At 43.0% G+C, this 23919-nt stretch overlaps 1 protein-coding gene across 4 annotated transcripts; it reads left to right on the top strand.

The window, feature by feature from the left end:
- Positions 1–829: 829 nt before the first annotated feature.
- Positions 830–23906, top strand: APMAP (adipocyte plasma membrane associated protein). Of its 4 annotated transcripts, none has more exons than XM_084624255.1 (9): positions 830–967; positions 8004–8120; positions 9864–9979; positions 11937–12029; positions 16864–16980; positions 18844–19018; positions 19529–19663; positions 21775–21967; positions 22955–23906. In XM_084624255.1, the coding sequence occupies exons 1-9, from the start codon at positions 876–878 to the stop codon at positions 23162–23164; spliced, it is 1248 nt and encodes a 415-aa protein (XP_084480381.1). In that variant the 5' UTR covers positions 830–875; the 3' UTR covers positions 23165–23906. The 4 variants fall into 4 exon arrangements, with proteins under 4 accessions (XP_084480381.1, XP_084480384.1, XP_084480382.1 ...); XM_084624258.1 differs by lacking the exon at positions 830–967 and adding an exon at positions 2461–2554; XM_084624256.1 differs by lacking the exon at positions 830–967 and adding an exon at positions 6747–7053.
- The last annotated feature ends 13 nt before the right edge of the window (positions 23907–23919 follow it).

Here is a 23919-nt window from a genome sequence, read left to right as displayed (position 1 = left end):
TGGGGCGGGGCTGAGCGGGGCTCGGGCGCGCGCGGCGCTGTGAGGTGGGGCTGAGCGGGGCTCGGGCGCGTGCGCGGCGCCGTGGGGCGGGGCTGAGCGGGGCTCGGGTTCGCGCGCGGCGCCGTGGGGCGGGGCTGAGCGGGTCTCGGTCGCGCGCGGCGCCGTGGGGCGGGGCTGAGCGGGTCTCGGTCGCGCGCGGCGCCGTGGGGCGGGGCTGAGCGGGTCTCGGGCGCGCGCGGCGCCGTGGGGCGGGGCTGAGCGGGGCTCGGGCGTGCGCGGCGCTGTGGGGCGGGGCTGAGCGGGGCTCGGGCGCGTGCGCGGCGCTGTGGGACGGGGCTGAGCGGGGCTCGGGCGCGTGCGCGGCGCCGTGGGGTGGGGCTGAGCGGGGCTCGCGCGCGTGCGGGGCGCTGTGGGGCGGGGCTGAGCGGGGCTCGGGCGCGTGCGCGGCGCTGTGGGGCGGGGCTGAGCGGGGCTCGGGTTCGCGCGCGGCGCCGTGGGGCGGGGCTGAGCGGGGCTCGGGCGCGTGCGTGGCGCTGTGGGGCGGGGCTGAGCGGGGCTCGGGCGCGTGCGCGGCGCTGTGGGGCGGGGCTGAGCGGGGCTCGGGCGCGTGCGCGGCGCTGTGAGGTGGGGCTGAGCGGGGCTCGGGCGCGTGCGCGGCGCTGTGGGGCGGGGCTGAGCGGGGCTCGCGCGCGTGAGCGGCGCTGTGGGGCGGGGCTGAGCGGGGCGCGCGGCGCCGTGGGGCGGGGCTGAGCGGGTCTCGGGCGCGCGCGGCGCTGTGGGGCGGGGCTGAGCGGGGGCGGGACGCTATGGGGCGGGGCTGAGCGGGGGCGGGGCGCGCCTGTGTGGGCCCGGGGTGGGCTGAGGCGCTGGCCAGCATGAATGAGGCTGAGGGCCTGCGGCAGCGCCGCGCTGTGCGGCCCCAGGTCATCACGGAGGACACCCCGGCTCAGGCGGCCAAGGATGGCAGGTGTGGGCCGCTCCCAGCACCCCTGGGTGGGGGTGGATAGAGAGGAGAGGGAGGAAAAGCTGACCTCGCTGGGGAGGAAGGGCTGACCTTGCTGCTGGGTGGGGGGAGAAATGGGGGAGGAAGAGCTGACCCCGCCTGAGGGGCGGGAGGTGAGTAGGAGGGAGGAAGAGCTGGGGGGAGTAGGAGGGGGAGGGAGGAAGAGCTGGGGGGAGTAGGAGGGGGAGGGAGGAAGAGCTGATCTTGCTGGGGGAAGGGGGGGAATAGGAGGGGGAGGGAGGAAGAGCTGACCTTGCTGAGGGAAGGGGGGGGGAGTGGGGCATGGTTTAGTTTTAGTGCACTGGAAATGGGGGTTGGGGCACTCCCTCTGGGAGGGGGGGCAGTAGGGGGAGGGAGGAGGTGCTAATGGCCAGAGCCTGGCTTTGTACCTTGTGGTGGCTTGGGGAACACTGTGGGGTGCTAATGCTTGGGTGTCTGGGGTCTTTACATGAAAAGGGGTGTCTAGACATGGAAGAGAGATCTCTTGGGGGTGTAGGTGGCAATGGCCTGGCGGAGTATTTCAGATCTCTTGTTTCATAGGCCTCTCATGGCACTTCATTCCCCTCATCCCTAGATCTCTTCTGGAGTAAATAGTATTTATGTTGTAACCATTCCCCATTTTGCAACGTCTCTTGTTGGTGTTTTTCTTGGTCAACATCGTACTTCCTTTAGGGACCGGGGAATGTCAGACTTTCACTCTATATTTGGTGCGGATAATCAGAGTCTAAAGGTGGTGGGCTTTTTCCACATTGTATACTTCTAACAGATTTCTCTGGCAGAAGAGGTTTTTAATTGAGCGATACTATTTTGTGCTTTTGAGACTTTTATGTCAAAACCTATTTTTAAAACAACACAAATACACATTAACCAGGCCAGAGTTACTCCTGCATTTCTTTCAGAGTAGCAGCCGTGTTAGTCTGTATCCGCAAAAAGAAAAGGAGTCCTTGTGGCACCTTAGAGACTAACCAATTTATTTGCGCATAAGCTTTCGTGAGCTACAGCTCTCTTCATCGGATGCGTTCAGTGGGCCAAGTTCTGCTTTTGGTTGTACTTGTGTTGTCCTATTGACTGTTTTGCAGCAGTGTAAATTTACAGTTCATACTTAATTTTAGGCCATATAATGCAATAGCTTTAAAATGTTTTTTCAACACAACTAGATTAAAAGATTCCATTTTAAACTGTCATTTTTTTATTCAGTAAGCTTCATGTAAATCTGCATAACCAGGGAATAAACTACACATTTCTAAAGGTAATAGTTATAACTGATTGATATGATTGTGGCCATTTTTATTTTCTACCCTTTTAATTGTTTTTTGTCTTGGATTTGGCAGTTGGTGATTTGCACAGCCTTGGATTATATTGGTTTTCTGTTTCTTTTGATCCTGATGTCTTGCAAATTATTTTTCCTCTTTCCTTTGTCATCCAGGTTCATCAGAAGAAAGTAGCTACCATTGGTGGCTTTGTTTGTGTATTGCCCTATAGTATACCTGGTTGCCATGCCTCTCTAATTAGGAGCTCTCATCCTTCAGGCTGAGGGTGTACACCTATAAGGTACATATGGCACATCTTAACTCCCTTGACATATCTTCTGTCAGAGAGGTTCAACAAGATTTGCTGCCTCAGCAATCTGCCTCTTGCTGCTTCAACACTTCCTGGCCTAAGAGGATGTGGCTACAAGGACTGGTTGTTTCAACAGTTTTTCCAGGTATTAGGAGGTGCCAGCCAGGCTCAGTTACTTTGACAACTTCTTTTTCCTGCCTTGATGTGTCCTGCACTAGTCCAGTGGCTGGGACCGCTTGTTGCACCAGTCTCCCTCCTTCTGTCTTGACACTGTTCTGAAATGGAAGAAATATTAGGGATGGTTGCTTTGGTAACCTGTCTCGATACTTCCTGCTCCAAGATGATAAGCCAGCTTCAGCAGCCCCCTCTTCCTGGCTTGGTACAAAGGAACCATCTGCCAGGGCTTTCCTTCCTTATTTTAAAAGAAAATGTACTGTTTTCAGTAATGTGATAGGATACATTTACAGAGTGCTCTTGAACTCAAGTGATCTTAATATAAAGAAAAAGAGACACAATGATTTATTTCAACCAACAGTGTCTAACAAAAAAGCAACTGTAGAGAGTTACATGTATTTTTTCCCAATATCTAAGTTGTTGATCTAGCTTGAATAGCTTGGGATGTTTGTGGATATGTACTCTGCCCACCAATTACAAGAGGGGTGTGATTCATTTATGGTGTGTTTTGTATTTTCCTGTTATCTTAGATGGCAAGTGTAAATTAGTTCACCTCCCAAAACAAGTAGGTTTTTTTAAATTAGTAGACAACTGAGAGTTTTGTTGGAAAAAGGAATGAAGCTGCACTGCCTTTAGCAAAATCATTTCCAGGCCCATTCAGCACCTATCCAGCTAGGCTGCACTGGAGGTCAGGACACAGCTGACTCTTGAACCCATTAGTTTCTGCCTGATCTTTTTTGTCCTGCTTCCAGAAGTATCTCTCCGCCTCTTCAGTCAGAAAGAGGGGCCATTACTGTGCTGCTTGCTGGAGACCTTGTCTGTCCTTTAGGATTCTAGAGCTGGATTCCAGATATGTTGGGTTCTTGAGGTCTAATCTTATCTAAGGATTCACATCTTGCTTATCAAAATTAGTAAATTTTAACTCCAGTCATTCACCTTATTGCCCACAGTTTGGAATATAGAGAGTTGTCTGTATTCTGTCTTTTTTTTATTAAAGGGATTTTTAGCAGCTCCTGAATCATAGGAATGTGAGGTTTCAAATCTTTTTCGTACTCTTTCTTTCTTTTGTCAGTTGTTTAGTTGGGGTCAGAAATGTAACCTTTACCTTGGAAAGCAAGATTTTACTGAAGTTTAAGTGGGCTTCAGCAGCTAAGTTTCAGTTTTCTCTCTGATGCACACTTGTTTTTTAAGTAGTTTTCAGCTGTTATAAAGAGGTTTTGGTTGAAGCTCTTAGCTCAGAGTGATTTCTGACAGTTCTGACGATATTGAGCCTATATCTTTTGAGAGGTTTCGGTTATTGGTTAACTAATGTATAGAGATGTAGAGTTGAGGCCAACTTTAATCAGGACCTCTACCTGCCTCTCATTCTCTGCTTCCACCTTTCAATTCCAAGGCTGCTGGTGCAGAGGCCAGGAGTGCCCGGGAAGCTGGTGTTGAAGCTTTTGAGGTGCAAGTTCTAAACACGGTGATTGTTGTAGGGACAGCAGATGCTTGGCCTAGAGGAGATGAAGGAATTGGTTTAAGGCAGCTCCCAGAATGGCTCAGTTTAGGTGGTGGTGATTGGAAATGGGGCTTGCTGCTGTAATGCAGCTGAGGAAGATGGAGGAGCCTGATATGGGGAATGCTACTGTAACTCCCTGAGTTACCCAGAAGTGTGAGAGGGCTGGTGCAGGTGCACAGGAGGGAGAAGTGGAGCAATTGCTACCAATAACACACAGCTCCAGATGAATGGTTTTAAAATGCAAAAGATAACTGGCGGGAGGGGAACACCCATAGGTGGTCCCCTTGGAAAGCATCTGAACTGTGGAAGAGCACTAAAGGGTTGATCTTCATGGCAACAAACAAAGCAGTGACAATGGCATTTTTGGCCTGATCCCTGTCTGCTGCTTTGGGGCAGCCTTGTGCCAAATATCCTGGCCTCAGTCTGGCTCAGCGCTACCACAAGTAGTCTGTTGCCTAGCTGTCGCCTCAGGACAGCTTAGTATGTGCAACGCCTCCTGGAAAGGCCTGCTGTGTGCTGTGCCCATTCTGACTGAGCAGCTACCAAGCAGTGCCTGCCTAGAGTGGCCAGGCTCTACAACAATAGATCCTGTCAGTTGCAGTCAGAACTGGGTTGCCAACAATCATGCCTCTGCAAAAGGAACATGACTAGCTACATGCTCAAATTTGTGGATACTTACACACAAATAGGAACAAATCCAATTCTACTTAGATTTTTCAGATAGGGAACAGCACTAACAATCCCAAAGATTAACTCTAGGGCTGGTGTCAGCACCTTGTTTATGTGCTAACTGCCTAGTGGTCACAGCGATATTTGTACACAGGGCGGCGACACACATTTCTCCCCTATTTGGATGTTGGCTGATCAAGGACAATACCTTGGAAAGGTTCCAAGGATTAATGTATGCCATCACAAGGTACTATTGCTGTTGGTTTAATTGATACTGCAAGGAGATCGGGTATATGCCAATGGCTGTTTTAGAGAGCAGCTGAAAGTCTCAGTGGCTGCCTTTTCAATTCAAGCCACAAACGCCCCAAAAATCCATGCATTTTTCTTCTCTGGAAGCTTACTCTGTGTCTTTGGGCTTGTTACAGTAAAAAAAAATTTATGCAAGAACCATTCCCAAAAGATGACCGTGTTTGCATCGAGGAAGGTTGTGCAGCCCTGGTGTGCCTGCACAGAAAAACAGTATATATTTTCCTTTCTACCTGGGTGTTGCGAATTATACCTGATAGGTCACGCGCAGTTCGAGTCTAGGTTGAGGCACACGAACAAAGTCTACAACTGCAGAGTTTCCAAAGATATTAAGTTTATTACGCTCGAGCGTGGTGCCCCCTGCTAGTCAGAAGGGGACCCCAAATGCAGGTTATACAAAGATTATCTACCTTTTAGCAAAGCATGTTGCCCTCGTGCATCGGAAACCTTAGCCAATAGACAGACCCTTTCCTTATCTACCCCCTGTCCATGCTAGGTACATTCCCCGTGCTAAATTATTACTTCAGCTACACAACATGGTCCTAAAGCAATGCATCAGTAACCTTTCTTACCAGGATGGGAGGCCCACATCACAAGGCCAGGAGGCAGGGAGTTAGGAACAGACAAAGAACAGAAACCGGGAGTCGAGACAGGCTGGAAACAAGGGGGAGTGTTTTCACAGGAATGCAGTATCTAAGGAACACTCCTCCTGGTGCATGATGTGCTTGCTTTTAGACAATGGTGGGCCCCAAACCAAAGTGGAGTCACATATACTAACTTTTCCTTAACATGGGCCATGTAAATGTGTAAAATCTAATCCATTTCAGTACTTGAGGGACCTGTCAGGGTCATGTCAGAGGAACTGTATTCAGTCTTGAATTTTCTCTGTAGACACTTGGGGATAATTCTTGGCTTTTACACCTTTGAACTCCAAGGAAGAGTTCTGGCCAACTTCAGAGAGCAACAGACTGTCACGATCATGATATTTTTCAAGAGTGAGGAACATGGTTCTCATGGTAAATATGGAGAACACAGGCTACTGTCAGCAGATGGGCTGCCTTACTATATCTTCCGGAAGTCTGTTGTACTCCCAGGGCAAAATTCTGCCATCGGGTTTGGGAAGGTATTGTTTGTATTTCTGTTTTGTTTTCTGAGCGTCATGATTAGCTTGCTGTTCACACATTCTCAGTTTTAGGCTTGTTACTTTAGAGTTCAGTGTCTTGTTTCATGTTTTGAAGGATATTGTGTCCTGAATGGGTGAACTGAAGGGTTTATTCATATTCACTCTTTTGACGTTCTGTACCTTGGGGAAACATCCTACACTCCCATGTTCATCTTTATAAAATGGTTGTGTGGTATCCAATGCAAAGTTTGTCATATTGGGTGTCTTCGGAAGGCTCGTGATGCACTGAGCTTGGTTGTTATAGTAATGTTATTGTTACAGTAATGTTATAGGTTATAATTTCATTTATGTAGTTATGAGGTTGAAAATGTATCCTCATAGCTTAAAATAAACACCTCATCAGGGCAGATATGGGACTAGCCTAGCCCAGCCTCACAGAAACAAAAGACGCTGGCCTAGGCAGCAGCAAAAGAATCTGTTAGACTCTCGAGTGAGTCATGCCCCCTTCCTTTGGTCAGTTTGGAACTGCAATGAGGCAATGTTCACCTGACTCTGAAAGGGGGGGTGGGCAAAGTCAAGAGGGAAGAAAGGACATGATAAAAGGGAGAGACATTTGCCATGCTCTCTCTCCCACCTACATCTACAGACACCTCACCAAGTGACTGAAGCACTGATCTAAGGGGAGAGCCTGGCTGAAGAGCAACCAGCCAGCCTGTGGTGAGAAGCATCTAAGTTTGTAAGGGCATTGAAAGTGTTCAGATCAGCTTAGACTGCATTTTGCTTTTATTTTATCTGACCAAATCTAACTTGTTATGCTTTGACTTATAATCACTTAAAATCTATCTTTCATAGTTAATAAATCTATTCTCCATGAAGTAGTGCGTTTGGTTTGAAGTGTGGCAGAGACTCCCCTTGGGATAACCAGCCTGGTACATATCAATTTCTTTGTTAAATTGATGAACTAATATAAGCTTGCAGCGTCCAGCGGGTGTAACTGGACACTGCAAGACGGAAGTTCTTAGGGTTGTGTCTGGGACCAGAGATAGTGGCTAGTGTCATTCGGTTCAAGTAGCTGGGAGCAGCGTACATGCCAGAGGCTGTGCGTGAACAGCCCAGGAGTAGGGGGTTCTCACAGCAGAGCGGGGTAAAGCTGGTTCCCAGAGTCAAAGATTGGAGTGATCTAGCAGATAACCAGTCCAGGTAACACTAGATGGGAACATCACAACCTTATATTATGAGTTTCAAGATAAGTCTCACTAAATTAAGGAAGTGTTTCTTTAAAGTACTTCAATAGCTCTTTTGTTCCAGTTAGTTGAGGTAACTTATTCTTGGCAGCAATATTAGCTACTGGAATTGAAGTTTCCAGACTGGACTCAAAGTTAATTTAGAAGGTAGGTAGTAGTCTATCCATATGTATTTCTGATGTATCATAACTAGAGTATCCATGCATTGTATACATATAATACTGTATTCAAACAGATGACAGACCTGATTTTATGCGGACTACGTGATTTAGCAGGTGGTTGAGCATGAAGAGGGGTGTGTGTGTGTAGTGGGGATGAAAGCAGAAAAGTGGGCTTTTCAAAAACAATTTTGTGATGAGAATTCTTAAAATCTTAAGGTTGTGTTTATGCTCTAATCCTAACTTGTTTGTTTGTGTGTGGCAGTACTTACAGCAGCAAGGTGTTCCGTATGACCTTCATGATTTTGGCTGTGTGCCTAATTATTCCCTTGCTTGGAGCAATAGTTCTTCTGGAATGTCCAATAGATCCTCAACCTCTAAGGTGAGCTGTGTTTTAACTGAATTTTATTGCAAGGTAACTTTTAATACTGGTTCTATGTTGGTGGATAAGATTTAGTCAACTTTCATGAAGTTACTGAGGGCTTATTTACACTTCAAAATTAGGTAGACTACATTTAGGTTGACCTACAGCCACCACAGTAATTCAATCAGCTATTGGTGTCCACACTATCCTCCTTCTGTTGATGGTGTGTGTCCTCACCAGGAGTGCTTGCACCAGCTGAAGTGGGGGCACTGACAGCCATGCGGGGCTCACAGCTGCAGCCGTTCTCCCCCCACCCCGAGCCTGAGGGTGACAGCCCAAGGTGTGAGCCCGGGGTGGGACTCAATTTCACAGAGTTTTTATGGTTTTTGTTTAATATCAAGCAGTAGTGTGCAGAAGTAGGGTTGGGGGTCCCATTGTTATAAGCACTATACAAATACATACAAAGGCCACAGTGTCTGTCCCAAAGTGCTACAGTCCAAGACTGTAGTCCAGCAATCGTATCTGCTGCAGAGAACCCTTATGCCTGCATGAAGTTTTACTGAAGTCAATGGGGAACCACATTGAACACAGACCCCCTGTGGATCAGATTGCAGAATATGAGCCTAAGAATATTACTAATTTGTTTACTAGATTTTTAAAAAAGCACCCTCAAAGCCAAACTAATTATCACTGCTCTGCTAATGCTGTACTTAAATGTATCTAGATTATTTGTAACAGAAATTGGAATTCTCTACCTTCCCAGTTGCTACTAGGCACATCAGTCAGGTTTACAGGCTCCAATCCTTCAAAGCTTATTCATGTAAGTAAATGTAACCTACTGGTCAGTGTGTGGCCCCCTCTATTCCCAATCCACAGATGCTGAGAGTCTGTTATGGTCCCAGTCAGAAAGCATAGCTCTTTAGTTCAGAGACTTTTAGCTGTGGAGATCCTGGTTAAGACCCTGATGTTGGCCAAGATTGCAGCTGTTACATAACTATGCATGTACGTTCAGTGGGGAGACTAGTCATATGTGTAAATAAGCACAGAATCAGGGTTGAAGTGAGGTGTTTGTCACAATTAGTAAGGCTCTTTCAGGAGTATAGAATATAATTCTCTAGGATGATTTGTGTCTCCTCCTGGCATCAAACCTACAATCAGATGTGTGTGGACTCAAGTGTCCATCTGCATGGATCCAGTTGAAGGATTGGGGCCATAATAACATCAACTAGTTAAGTAGCAACATTGAATTGAATTTTATTTCAACTATTTAAGATTACTGAACCACATCTTTGAAATTGACTTGTATTTAAACGACAGGTTTCAGAGTAGCAGCCGTGTTAGTCTGTATCCGCAAAAAGAAAAGGAGGACTTGTGGCACCTTAGAGACTAACCAATTTATTTGAGCATAAGCTTTCGTGAGCTACAGTGAGCTGTAGCTCACGAAAGCTTATGCTCAAATAAATTGGTTAGTCTCTAAGGTGCCACAAGTCCTCCTTTTCTTTTTGTATTTAAATGAACATCAAGACGCTAGTGTTGTAAAACTCTCTTATTTCCTAAGACCTGATGCAAGCTAGAGCTGATATATTGCATCAGAAAAGTCTGCTGATGTCCAGGAAAATGAAAAATACTGTTTCAAAAACGGCGGTCATGTTTGTAGTGTAGTTGGCAAGCTGGAAAAATTGCTCAACTTTTTGCTCAAGTGTATTTGACTTTGTACCTGTTCTGTGATAAAATCATGAGACCTGCATTTTGATTTTACAGCTTCAAAGAACCCCCCCTCCTGACTGGTGCATTAGAGCCAAATATTAAGTTGCGACAAGCAGAGAGGATATTTGAAAACCAACTTGTTGGACCAGAATCTATTGCCAGTATTGGTGGTAAGCACCGGAAAACTTTAGAGATTTAGGGTGGCTTTTCACTGTTGTTTCTTTGCTAAGAGTTTGATTCAGCCACATATCTCTTGGATACCAAATTGTGCAGGCTTCCATGTGTCTGCAATTTAGCATTGTTTTGGGTCAGCAACCACCAGCTCAGAACTACATATCTCCATGTAACCTCCTTTCCCAGGAGTAAGTAATTTAGATATCACAAGAAATCCTTACCCTTCTGGAACATGGCCTTTAATGACATCAAGGTCCTAACTGTAGAAACTATTGTTCCGATATTCACTTGGGTAACTTTTTAACTAGGTCGCAGTGGTTATAGAGATTTTTTTAACTATCCACCTGTATGATTATGTAATTGAGTTTCTCAGAGTATTAAGCTTTATTTCAGTAAGATAAAATGTACTGTCAATAAATTGTATTTAATGGTAAATCAGATCCCTAAACATTAAATTTTATTACTGCTGTATACATGCGTTGGAGGTGGTTTTAAATAAATTTGTCCCATTACATGGAAAGCCCCTACTAGCTCCACACTGTGTCCTACTGAGCAGCTTCTTATCAGAAGGGCCAGACTCAAATGGAGTTACGGGCTCTGTGCCCATTTCTTAGGAAAGTGCCTTTGTGACAGGTGGATTTTGCAGTGTGCCCTGAAAGTGGTGAGATTCAGGCCTAGCCATAGAATCAGGTTTTTGGGTGTTTCAATGCTAACAGTAAACAAAGAGCTGGAGCTTCAGTTTTCTCTCTGAGACAGTCTCTCTGCAGTTTCCTTTAAAGGTGGGAATTGATTAGTACAGTATGTTTACCTCATTTCTTGCTGCCATGTTTCCTACTTAACTAGAAAGATCTATTAAAGCCCTAGTTATCTTTAACCTTATGGGGAAAGTGCTCAGTAAATCATTACCAAAGTCTTTCATTCTCTAATTTCTGCTATTACTGCCTGGCTCCACAAACATGTGTTGAAGTGTTTAGTCAAAATATGGATGCTGTCTGCTGCTTCCCAATTAGTCAGCCTTTCAGATTCTATTCTCTAGGTGGTGGTTGCAGGCAAATTACTGGCCTTCAGATGGCCGTAACCTCTGACCTGGCTGGAAGTTTAGAACTTTTCGAGGAAGTAGATGCTGTTCCTTTCTTGAAGATCAAAATAGTTTTTCCTCTGACAGTTCTGGAGTAAACCATTGCACTTCCAAGCAGCTAAATTGGAGGTTTAAAAGCCCAACAGTTTAGCAATTCTTCTAACCCATCATTTATGTACCCTTTTTTTTTTTTTTGGTAAAAGAACCGTGGCAAAGTTCAGAGAGGGGCTTGAGCTCATCATGGCATATTAAGAACAAATTTGTCCCATTGCTGTCATGTGACTTAGCATCAAAATGTTGACTGAGCAACATTTTTGGTTTTGGATGATGAAGTGCTGGATTTATTCCTTGAGCTGAAGTAATCTTTTCACAGATCAGGTACAGCCTAAGCAGTATCAGTATAAACATCCCGGCTTGTGTATTTCAGGCCTGAAGAAACCATTTCTAGCATGAGAGGATAATTCAGTTGCTGGCATAAACTAGTAACAAAGGTGACTTATACGGTGGTGTCTGAATCTTTTTTTGGTGATGTGGAAATCTGTTCACTGACATGAGGCCACAGAACCATCACTAATGTCCATGGTCAGATTCAAACCAGCGACCTACTCTGAGACTCAACTCCTCCTTTTTATCTGAATGAATCCAATTTAGCTAGTTGAGTGATTTAGTTGCCTGGACACTCTCCGCTCACTTCAGTTGAAGTACAAGAATAAATGGGGAAGAATTTATCTTTAACTAAATGTGTTTGAAGTGAATACGTTTTGTGTGGGAGGAATGTGGGCTCAATGCTGACATTTGTGCTACATTATTATAAAAAGATTTTGTATATTACAGCAGTTTTGTAGCCAAGCTAATCATACCATTTGTTTATACAGATGTGCTGTTTACTGGCACAGCTGATGGAAAGATTCTAAAAATTGAAGATGGGGAAATAAAAACGTTAGCCAGACTTGGCCAGGGTCCATGCAGTAAGTAAATAATGACCATTACACACTTTTATCATTCAGTTGAAAGACTATGGGATAATTTTGTAATGATTAATAAGTTAGTGTTCAATCTTGCTCTCTTTTGCAGGTGCACATCTTCACATATTTCACAGCATAATGCATGTGTGCAGTAGCTGGATTTTAGACGACAGTAACATGTCCATGCTTAGTTGACATGTATTCTCAATATTTCCTTGATTACGTATGCTACATTGTACCTATGCAAAGCTGATGAGTTCTCATTGAATGTCATGTACTCCAACATGTTAAACTAATGTTCATGAGAATATTAACAATGTGTGCATGACAGTATGCCTCTCTCATGATCTTTCACGAAGTCAGTGGAAGCTTCATATATTTATGACCTTTGTTAGTGAGTCAGTTCAGAAGCCTGACTTTAGGTTTCTAGGTCTGAAAGTCTTGGCTAACATCCCTTGCACCTGTGGATACTTGCTTACAGCAGTAATGCAGCTGCAGCATAGTGGAAGCACTAGTAAAGTATTGCTGTAGCCCGGCATCAGTAGTATATTTCGCTTCTGGTGTTTGCCTGTAGAGACAGCCAAAGAGAGCACAGCTTTCCTAGGCAAGCTTGGGGCTGTGCTTTCCTGTTTTCACATGCATTGATGGGTTTGGCTGTCAGATTTCATGTCCACATGGTGCTGCTTGCATAGTTACAGTAAGACTTATTTAAGAGCATTCAAATGCTTCTATAATACCTGGTGAGAGAGCCTTGATGATGATGACAAATTAGATTTGCCCTTCTTTAATACAAGACAAGATTGTATGTGGCTCTTACGTAGGGGTGTGGGCTGGGGGAGTACCAGGAGCGTGTATTATCCCTCTTCCCTGCTCATCTGCTCAACTTCATGCAGCCTGTATATAGCCCAGGCAGTACTGCATTCTTTGTGGTTTGGGGAAATGGAAGGATTGCACTGTTCCATCTCTCTGGGGTGTATTTCAGCAAAAGAGGCAGCGAGGAGGTTGGACCATGCTCTTAAACCCTCTGCCCCATTTGGGAGAGTGGGCCAGGCCTCTTGAAGGTATTAGTGACCATGATCACCTGTATACCTGTGATTTTCTGGGGGAGATGCCTCACTGTGCTCTCTTGGGGCATTGGAGCTCCTCCCCTTACTCTGGAATATACCAAAATGGCATGATCTAGCTCTCAACTTGTAGAAACTTGAGAAGAGAGAAAATGTCTTGGACCTATAGGCAAAAGGTTAAGTTCTTCTATCATTCAAGGCAGACAAGTGGGAGTTCCATACAGCTTAATTTGTGGCTATTTCAGAAGCTATGTGAAAGACACAGGTCCTGCTCAGCGTTTTTTACCATTAAAGATTACATGGGTTAATTCTTTTATAAAGACTGTGTAAAAACAAATAACAACTTGCCCTGGCTCCCTTGGCCAAAATTTCTTCTCTACTCTGTTATGAAGGCTATGCTTTGCTGGTTATCCACCTGCTTGCTGTCATCCTCCCCAAATGTGTTTGCATCTCAGTAATGCTGCATACAGTTTGTGAAGAATTTAGATAGTCTGCAGGATTAAAGGAGCTTTATAATGTTAACTATTTCAGAGTTTTATAGATGTGATTTTTTTAATTTTATTTTTGTAATCTCTGAAGAGTTTGAGATTTGGAGACATTAAAATATTTAGGTATAGCTAAGATATCTTGTCTCCATCAGTTAAACAAGCTTTCATCTTTTATTTTCCCTTCTGGGTGGATAAGACACATTGTTTGAAGGAGGAATGTGGAAAGATTTGCATAAATTAAAATTGCTATATATTAAGTTTTTGTAATTGGGTTAGTTGCATGTTACCTAAAGGTACTGTAGTGCCTACTTTAAAGGGCTTAATTTGTAAGCAGGGCTCTGAGAGTCTGAGTTAAACGCCCAATCTTAAAGCAGCATGCATATGTATTTTCAGACTAGCTTTGATTGAGCTAGCTTGCTAAAAAATAGCAGGGGTACAGGCTGGAATCCCAGGCGGGATTGTATTTGGGCAGCTGGCCTGTTCTGCTGTGGTTACATTGTTACTTTTAGTGAGCTAGCTCCATCAAAGACGGATTTGCTTGATGTCTATATGTGCTATCCTGACTGCAGTGTCGATATACCCCTACAAAAGACAGGTGGGAATTCTCCGCAATACCTGGGCGCAATGTGGTGAAGGATGACAATACAGCCCTTTTGCTGCATACCCTTGCTTTTCTTTGTTTTAGCCTTTCTACATCACTTTGTCATGCATCAGGCCAGATTCTCAGCTGGTGTAAATGGCACCACTCCATTGCTGTCAATGGAGCTATGTCGATATACATCAATAGAGCTGTCAGCTTATACCACCTAAGGATCTGGCCCAATACATAATTTCCTTTTTAATAAAACTGAGGGCTAAAAACACACCCCAAACACACCCCAAAGAATAGTCAGGCAGCTGTTTTCCAGCCTATGCGAGGAAGTTTGGGGGATGTTTTGAAGTGCATTTAAACTCTCCCAAAACTCAATACCCACTGGTAATCCTAATGGAATCTCTGCGTAGATCCTGGACTACTACTGTTGCTCTGCTGTCTAGTTGCCGTATCTGTGGAGTTTTAGCAAACAGAGTGTTGTTTGAAGGTGACTGAGTAAATACCGGTTATTACTAACATGGTGCTAGTACCACACTTGTGTGTGTTGTTTGTCGGCTCGTATAGTAGTCGAGGTAGTAGAATTTACAATGGCAACTGCAGTGATTTCAACTGTATATGCCTATGAAATCACTATGGTCAATGGCTAAGCCATGTATATACATTAAAGGCAGTAGTGCTAAATATCTGCTTTGAAAACACAGATCTTTACTGCCTGTTCTAAAGGAGAATTTCTGGTAGCTGTCAGAAGTATTGAGGTTAGGGCTGGTTGGGGGGAAAGTCTTTTGTATTTTGTTTCAGAGTAACAGCCCTGTTAGTCTGTATTCGCAAAAAGAAAAGGAGGACTAGTGGCACCTTAGAGACTAACCAATTTATTTGAGCATGAGCTTTCGTGAGCTACAGCTCACTTCATCGGATGCATACTGTGGAAACTGCAGAAGACATTATATACAAAGAGACCATGAAACAATACCTCCTCCCACCCCACTGTCCTGCTGGTAATAGCTTATCTAAAGTGATCATCAAGTTGGGCCATTTCCAGCACAAATCCAGGTTTTCTCACCCTCCGCGCCCCCACCCCACAAACTCACTCTCCTGCTGGTAATAGCCCATCCAAAGTGACCACTCTCTTTAAAATGTGTATGATAATCAAGGTGGGCCATTTCCAGCACAAATCCAGGTTTTCTCACCTCCCCACCCCCCTCCAAAAACCACACACACAAACTCACTCTCCTGCTGGTAATAGCTTATCCAAAGTGACCACTCTCCCTACAATGTGCATGATAATCAAGGTGGGCCATTTCCAGCATAAATCCAAGTTTAACCAGAACGTCGGGGGGGTGGGTAGAAAAAAACAAGGGGAAATAGGCTACCTTGCATAATGACTTAGCCACTCCCAGTCTCTATTTAAGCCTAAATTAATAGTATCCAATTTGCAAATGAATTCCAATTTAGCAGTTTCTCGCTGGAGTCTGGATTTGAAGTTTTTTTGTTGTAAGATAGCGACCTTCATGTCTGTGATTGCGTGACCAGAGAGGTTGAAGTGTTCTCCGACTGGTTTATGAATGTTATAATTCTTGACATCTGATTTGTGTCCATTTATTCTTTTACATAGAGACTGTCCAGTTTGGCCAATGTACATGGCAGAGGGGCATTGCTGGCACATGATGGCATATATCACATTGGTGGATGTGCAGGTGAACGAGCCTCTGATAGTGTGGCTGATGTTATTAGGCCCTGTGATGGTGTCCCCTGAATAGATATGTGGGCACAGTTGGCAGCGGGCTTTGTTGCAAGGATAGGTTCCTGGGTTAGTGGTTCTGTTGTGTGGTAAGTGGTTGTTGGTGAGTATTTGCTTCAGGTTGGGGGGCTGTCTGTAGGTAAGGACTGGCCTGTCTCCCAAGATTTGTGAGAGTGTTGTCATCCTTCAGGATAGGTTGTAGATCCTTAATAATGCGTTGGAGGGGTTTTAGTTGGGGGCTGAAGGTGACGGCTAGTGGCGTTCTGTTATTTTCTTTGTTAGGCCTGTCCTGTAGTAGGTGACTTCTGGGAACTCTTCTGGCTCTATCAATCTGTTTCTTCACTTCCGCAGGTGGGTATTGTAGTTGTAAGAATGCTTGATAGAGATCTTGTAGGTGTTTGTCTCTGTCTGCGGGGTTGGAGCAAATGCGGTTGTATCGCAGAGCTTGGCTGTAGATGATGGATCGTGTGGTGTGGTCAGGGTGAAAGCTGGAGGCATGTAGGTAGGAATAGTATTTTGTTGTTTTCAGCAGAAATTTTTGACTTTTTATCAGAAAACCAGAATACTTTTGGTTTGGGGTTTTCTGACCAAAAAAAAGTCAAACTTTTTTGATGAGGACAGCCACTTTCTGGTCAATATTTGTTTAATCAAAATTTCAAACTTCTGTCAAAAGAAAAAATTCGGAAAATATTCAACCACCCCTAACTAGGGTAGGTATGTTTTTTTTGCTAGGCCAGTCAGTAGAGGGCAGTGTTAATGCTAACCGAGCAGCTCTGATTCATTGATCATTAAAATTCATTTCCTGTTGGAAAAATGAAAGCATGATATATTTATAAGTGTGCTGGTGGGGGGACTGGCAATATAGTCTTGTTATTTTTGGGCTTTCTTGTCGGCTTCAATACCTTTATATACAAACTGTTGTGCCTATAAAACAGCTGTAAAATTATCTCACAAGGAACCAGGGAAGATGAGCTCACCTGCGGGAGACCCCTTGGCATCAGAGCTGGGCCAAATAATACCCTGTTTGTGGCAGATGCCTATTACGGAATATATGAAATTGATCCTGTCACAGGTATGTTTTTTTCCCCTCCCTGGCTTTGGGCACTGAGTTATGAGTTAGGCAGCTTGGGTTCTGTTCCTGGCTCTGCTTGACTTTTGTGGCTTTGGCCCAATCACTTTGCACTGCGTGCCTCTGTGTTTCCGTCACCATAAAGAGGGCTACCGACGCTTACCTTTTGGAAAGCACTTAACTTCTACCCAGTGCTTTTTATCCATAGATCTAGGTGCTTGATTTATCTAAACAAAAGCATATTTAGCTGAGGTACTTCTGTACCTCCCCATTACCTGAGCATTTCACAATCCTTAATGCATTTATCCTTGCATCTCCCTTACCCCCAACATGAGATAGGGAAGTGCTATTATTCACATTTTACAGATGGGGGCCTGAAGCAGAGAGGTTAAGTAACTTGCCCAAGGTCACAGTGGGAGTCTGTGGCAGAGCAGGGTCTTGAACCTAGGTCTCCCAAGTCCCAGGCTAGTGCCCTAAGTATTAAACAGTCCTGCTCCCCTATAGAGCCAACTGCAGGATGGTACAGTGGTCTGCTTGCATGGCTCCAATTGCAGGATCAGGGCCTGAGTTTATACTTTAAATGAAAATACATTTTAAAAGCTTTTACAGTGTATGGCTCTCTACAATATGAAGCTTCTCTTGTGTAAAAGTTTTGCAGTGATACTAGTTTTATGCTGTATTTCAGTCAATATTGCACCCCGCAAAAAAAAACAAAACACAAAACAAAAACAAAAAACCTCCTCCTCCTCCCCTTGGGGATACAAAACTGTTACTAAGTTTTTGTTCTGGGCTGAAATTCTGCACAGGGTGCCTCAGCCTAAGTACAGTTATTCCACTCTGAATAAACTGTCTGGTCTCTAAATAGCACAAGTACTAAAATAAACTCCCTTATGTACCCTATCCAAAACCTGAAACCTTTTTTTAAAGTAAGAGCTGTGAATGTTATACAGGAAAAGCTTCCAAAACCCAATATGTGATCTGCAGTAACACATCTCTACATTTTTGGTGGAGAGGGGGAGGGAATTTCTGGAAGAAACAGATTTCAGTCTTCCTTCAGTTGAGACTTTTTGTAAGTTGATTGACATATATGAAATACACCTCTATCCTGATATAGCGCAACCCAATAGAACACGAATTCGGATAGAACACGGTAAAGCAGCCCTCCAGCGGGGCGGGGCTGCGTGCTCCAGTGGGTCAAAGCAAGTTCGATATAAGGCGGTTTCACCTATAACACAGTAAGATTTTTTGGCTCCCGAGGACAGCATTACATCGGGGTAGAGGTGTATGTAGATCTCTTGCAAAATAAGAGCATATTTTAGGTGCATCAGCAGTGATATCAAAGTTAAGGTTGTGTTTTCAGCTTTTTAGTCAAGGTAAGATTTATATTCCCTTTGTTACACTCCACCAGAAATGTTGATCACAGCCAAATTTATCCTATTCATTTTGGAAATTTACAAGTAAATGTATTGAGTAGATTAGGGGTTCAATGGATTTGAAAACCTACTCCTTTGTGAAACTTGGTCAGTGGTATCTGATCCCTTTAATGTAAAAATGGCTTCGTTTTAAATATATTTAGAGCGAAACAAAATCTCATGCATAAGCTAATTTTTAAAAAGGCAAACACAATCATTAACACTTTTCATCATTACCATTTCTATGCACGCCGTGGACGTGGATTGATAAAGTGTCAGATGCTGATACCTTAAAATTTTACACACTCAAAATGATGTATAACATTGACAGCTGCTCTTCTAAGGATAGAAAAGATATTGGGCCAATTTAACACCTACCCGAATGTGTTAGGATTTAGAGTATTGGAATGGCAGCATAAAAGATGGGCAGATCTATTTATTTTTTTGTAATCAGGTGACGTGAAAATGCTATTATCAACCAGTGAACCAGTTGATGGTCACAAAATGTCCTTTGTGAATGACCTCACATTGACTCGGGATGGGAGGAAAATCTTCTTCACAGATTCCAGCAGTAAATGGCATAGGAGGGATTATTCATTCTTGGTTATGGAAGGCACAGATGATGGAAGGCAAGTATCTATGTACAGCATTCCATTTACCCTACAGCAGATTAAACCAATCAGAATAGCCAGGACAACTCTTTAAAAACCCTTTGAGTCTTTATAGACCATGTAAATAACACTGCTCTGAAAAAGGCAAGGGGAGAATGTGTGGAAGAAGCTGGCATGTGCAGAAATGAAACAGATGTAAGAGATTTCCTCCTCTTTCAGAAAGCCTATTTGTGTAAATCTTCTCTAGTGGAATGTGCCTTTTAAAATTAAAGGAATTAACATTTTTTACCCAAATTCTCTCATGGAAAATTGTCTAGCAACCTTAAAAAGCTGGTGTATTTCTGCCCCACTCTCCAGGTCATAAATAAATAAACTTATATATGCCCTACATGCTCTGCTTCTCATATTCTTTGCATATAAAACCTGAAGGAATAAGAGGAAGGGAAATGCCTGGCAAAGCAAAATGCAGTTGAGCAAACTGTCTTATCCCACTTCACTTTAAGTACACATGTAATGTTCTGTCTTTAGCCTGCTTGAATATGACACTGTAACAAAAGAAGTGAAAGTCTTAATGGTGGGACTGAGGTTTCCGAATGGAGTCCAGCTCTCTCCTGCTGAAGATTTTGTGTTGGTAGCAGAAACGACCTTAGCTAGAATAAGGAGGTGAGTGAGATTACTTTGGGGATACATTACTTTATCAAATTACTTTATATTTAAATTGATTTCTGTTCTATTTTATATAGGTTTTTATACCATCATCATCACTATCTGAGCCCTTTTCAGTAGTGCATTAAGCAATGTGACTACATGGCATAAAAGAAAATCTTGGGCCAAATACTTCCCTGATTTACAACTCATGCAATCCTATTGATTTCAAGTAGGGATCCACAGGGTGTAATCAAGGCAGATTTTAGTCTTGTGCATGGATCTATCTGGGTATTTGATTCCCATCGCTGTGGCATAAGGGTGCCTCTCAGTCATTAAGGGAGTAGACCGAATCCCTACCCTGACCTCAAAGTGCACAAACACTGCATTAGTATCCATATTCACCCCAGTTTAGCTGTATTTGTAACTCAAAGCATAATAACTCAACGCAAATGTTAGCCGTAGCCCTTCTCCCTGTGTCTGGCTGTCATTAGGGTTTCCATCCAGAGCCTCTTCTGTTCTTGGTCCTTGCTTCTCTTTAGGCAGCCACTCCCACTTAGCTTTTAATCCAGCTGGAGTTAACCAGCTTCGTGTGGTACAATAGCCCTGCCTACATTAGAGACATTTTTTAAAAATTTCCTGCAATTTTTAACCCTGGTGCAGCTTTCTCTGGTCCAGGTCCACTGGGGTTCTGGAGGGAAGTCAGTGGAAATGGGTCAACAGCTGCTGACACTGTTTACGCACCATATCAATTAATTTGGCCGGCTCAGAGCAAATCTAATCAGTGTGGTGCTTAAAACAGTGCCTGTAGCTGGTGGTCCATTTCCATTAAGGCTGTTAATACTGGTGGGATAAACAGTAAGGGTGGGGACCTTTAAAATCTCCCTAGTGTGGATAGGGTAGGGACTGGTAGGATTTCAGTAGCTCTCTGCAGAGTCTGAATATCTGTTAACAGTGTGATTCAGCAGAACATCTCTGCCACTCTGCAAAATGGACACACAACAATATCATTGTGTGTCTTTGCCCTCCAGTCAGCAGGGACTGGTCTCTTGTTTTGGGTGATTTTTTTTTTTCAGCATTAAGAAGAAAAGATTAATATTCTTGCCTTCTGGTCACAATAAAGTGTGAGCTAAAGTCAAAACTATTGTGAGGCTGGTGGAAAAAGGGATTGCAGGGTTCAAAAAGTGTGCTTGGTAGAGGTTTTTCAGGCTTCAGAATATTTAACCTGACTTCCAGTTAGCCACTGAGCATCTCTGCTTTACTTACACAAGCAGCTGAAATTCAAATAGGCATTATTTCTGATCTATCTTTATTTCTTTAGAAATTATAATTTAGTTGACCCCAGTTGGGGAGGCAAGGCTCATATAAGTTAAGGGGGACTGTAAAACATGAGTCAATTAATTCTTCACTCTACTTGGTGCTCTCACCACATCTTTTCCTCTACCATAGTTCATAGGGTAGATGTGACAGACTGTAGCACCATATCTTTATATTGTTTTTTATGGGTAAACTGAGTTGAATTGCTCAATCCCACAATTTATATAAATTATGTGGGGAAAATTCTGTTTCTATACCAGAGATCAGCAATAACTCCATAGAAGGCAATGGAGTTACTCTGGTTTTATGTTAGCCATCAGAATATGTCCCACTAACTCTTACAATGTCAGTGATATTGCAGGTGTGCTATAGTGAGAATCTGAAATCTTGGTATTTCAGCTAAATCATTGCATATTTGGCTTCCCAAACCAGACTCATAATACTCTTATGGCTTTACTTTGATCTCAGTCTACACCATACAGGTTAGGTAACATCTTTCAGAGAGACTAAATCTTCCTCTCTGCGGTTTTCAGTAACAAGGCGAAAAACTCCTGTTCTACCCAGTTTTTTCCTTCACTGGAGACATCTGGCTTACAATCTCTTCCTTTCATCAGCTGGATCCTTGTGCATGGTGGCACAAGCTGTAGTCCTTGCTAGACGCATATCAGACAGAAGAATGTTCATACTGTACTTCACTCTGCTAGCAGTAAGAAAAAGCTGTGTTTAGTAGAAAATGCATTGAACTTAAGTTTATTTTATGAACTTTGTTTAGGTTAAGAGGATGTCCTGATTATCCTGTTGTGATTTTACAGATACTATGTCTCTGGATTAATGAAAGGTGGAGCAGATATATTTGTAGAAAACATGCCCGGCTTTCCAGATAATATCCGGTTAAGCAGCTCTGGGGGATATTGGGTAGCCATGTCAGCTGTTCGACCCAATCCTGGATTTTCTATGGTGGATTTCATATCTGAAAAACCATGGATTAAAAGAATAATATTTAAGGTAAATATATTTAAGATAAGGGGAAAACCAGTTTACTACTTTATTGAAAGTGAAGAAAATACTTTGTTTTAGCTCTTTTTCATGGGAAGATATCATGGTACTCTGATTAAAGCTGCAGTTAAGCCACATGATACTAGTTGGAGGCATCATCTGCATATTTTATAGTTAGCAAACTTAAGGCTTGCTATTACCAATAGTGAGTACACTATTATAAAATGGAAAGGCAGTCTTTCCAATCAGCGGTCTCTCTTACCTGTACATGTATTTTCTTTCGTATTATCAAATTCTCAGCCTCACTGGTGCATCAACATAAGGTGTTGGCATTTGATTGCCTTTTATTAAAACCCAATTAAAAGGAAGAACAAAACATTTTGTCAGTGTGACTTTTTGAATTCTTTATCCCCAGACATTTTAACAGATTTAAAAAAAAAAAGTTTTAGCCCAAAATTTCTCTCTCTCAAAAAAAAATCAATCTTGACTAACAATAGGCATTTAAGATGGAAATGCCAGCTCAGTTAAGCTCTCTGTTGCCATGCTGCATTACAACTTTCTTTTTTTACTTTCTGGGTGTGGTAAAAGAATATTAACAGAGGAAGACAGGCTTGGGGACCAAGTCACAAATAAGCAGCACTGTTGAGAGCTATACAAAATCTGTTTGATTTTTGGCCACTGGCATCAACCACATCGTGAAACTGTGTGAGAACACTCCTGCCTTGTGCATCAGTGTCATGCTGAGTAAATCCCAGAGCTCCACATATGAGTGAATTTTCTATCAGTCATGCTTTTAAAGTCGACTTTTCAGTGCTCTTAAAATGTTAAATCTATGCAGTTAACTTTCAGCTGAAATCTGAAGACTTATTTTGTTCACTAATTATTGCCAAGGTTTGGCATGATCCTCGATTGCTTTTAAATATATGATTAGTTTATGTAATTCATGGTTAAATAACTGTATGTGACAACTTACTCTTGCTGTTTTTCTTTCTTTAGTTGCTAAGTCAAGAAACTGTGATGAAGTTTGTGCCCAAGTATAGCCTTGTCATAGAACTTGGCGAAACTGGATCCTACAAAAGAAGCTTTCATGATCCCAATGGAATGGTGGTAACTTACATTAGTGAGGCACATGAACACAATGGATATCTTTACCTGGGCTCCTTCCGGTCTCCGTTTATTTGCAAACTTAACCTTGAGCATGTTTAACTGTCCATACAAAATGAAATGCCGTTGTTATCCTGAAATATTGTAGAATTGTAAAAAGAACACTTGTGGCAATGTTTGACCAAGGAAGAGAGATGGAAATGCATCCATTATGTGCAGCAGGGAAATTTTATGGTACTGTGTTGCTAGAGGAAAATGTGTATGGTTTGCTGTATTTGTCCCCTTTCTTGGTTTAACTACTTCATGTCTTTAAAATGGCATGCATAAAATTAATGTCTGTAAGGAGTAAAGAGACAAGTAAATACAACCAAACGCTTTCATTAAGCATAACCTGTTGCACTCATTACAATCTACTGAGCTGCTTCTCTTTGTTTTGAGCTGTCTTAATCTGTCAACTTTAATAGGTGTTGAGTTCAAAAATATTACACTGGAAATAGGTAAATGGTTTTATTGAAGAGAGGATGTCTTGCATGTGTTTATGTCCAATTTAGATCCTACTCTGTAGGCATGGTTTAAAAAAAATTGTGCATGTTCACATGTCATACTATACGTCAGTGGTAGATGCAGTACTCGCCAGAACATGCCTAGAAATCTAGTCACATCAGTTAGATTTCTTCAATTCAATCTATAGAATGAGAATATGAAACTCTACTTGGCTGTTAAGTGACATAAAATATTTTACCTGTGATGATTTGTCCCTGAATGCTCTTTCTTATAGTATTGTAGTTACTTGACAATGACTGGTCACTTGATACACTATTAAACAGAAGATTGGTTCAACTAGGTTTTAAATAGTG

Source organism: Lepidochelys olivacea, assembly GCF_965140295.1.
Source record: "Lepidochelys olivacea isolate rLepOli2 genome assembly, chromosome: 3".
Lineage (NCBI taxonomy): Eukaryota > Metazoa > Chordata > Testudines > Cheloniidae > Lepidochelys > Lepidochelys olivacea.
The sequence above is the reverse complement of the archived record's forward strand: the minus strand, read 5'-3'. Positions and strand labels throughout refer to the sequence as shown.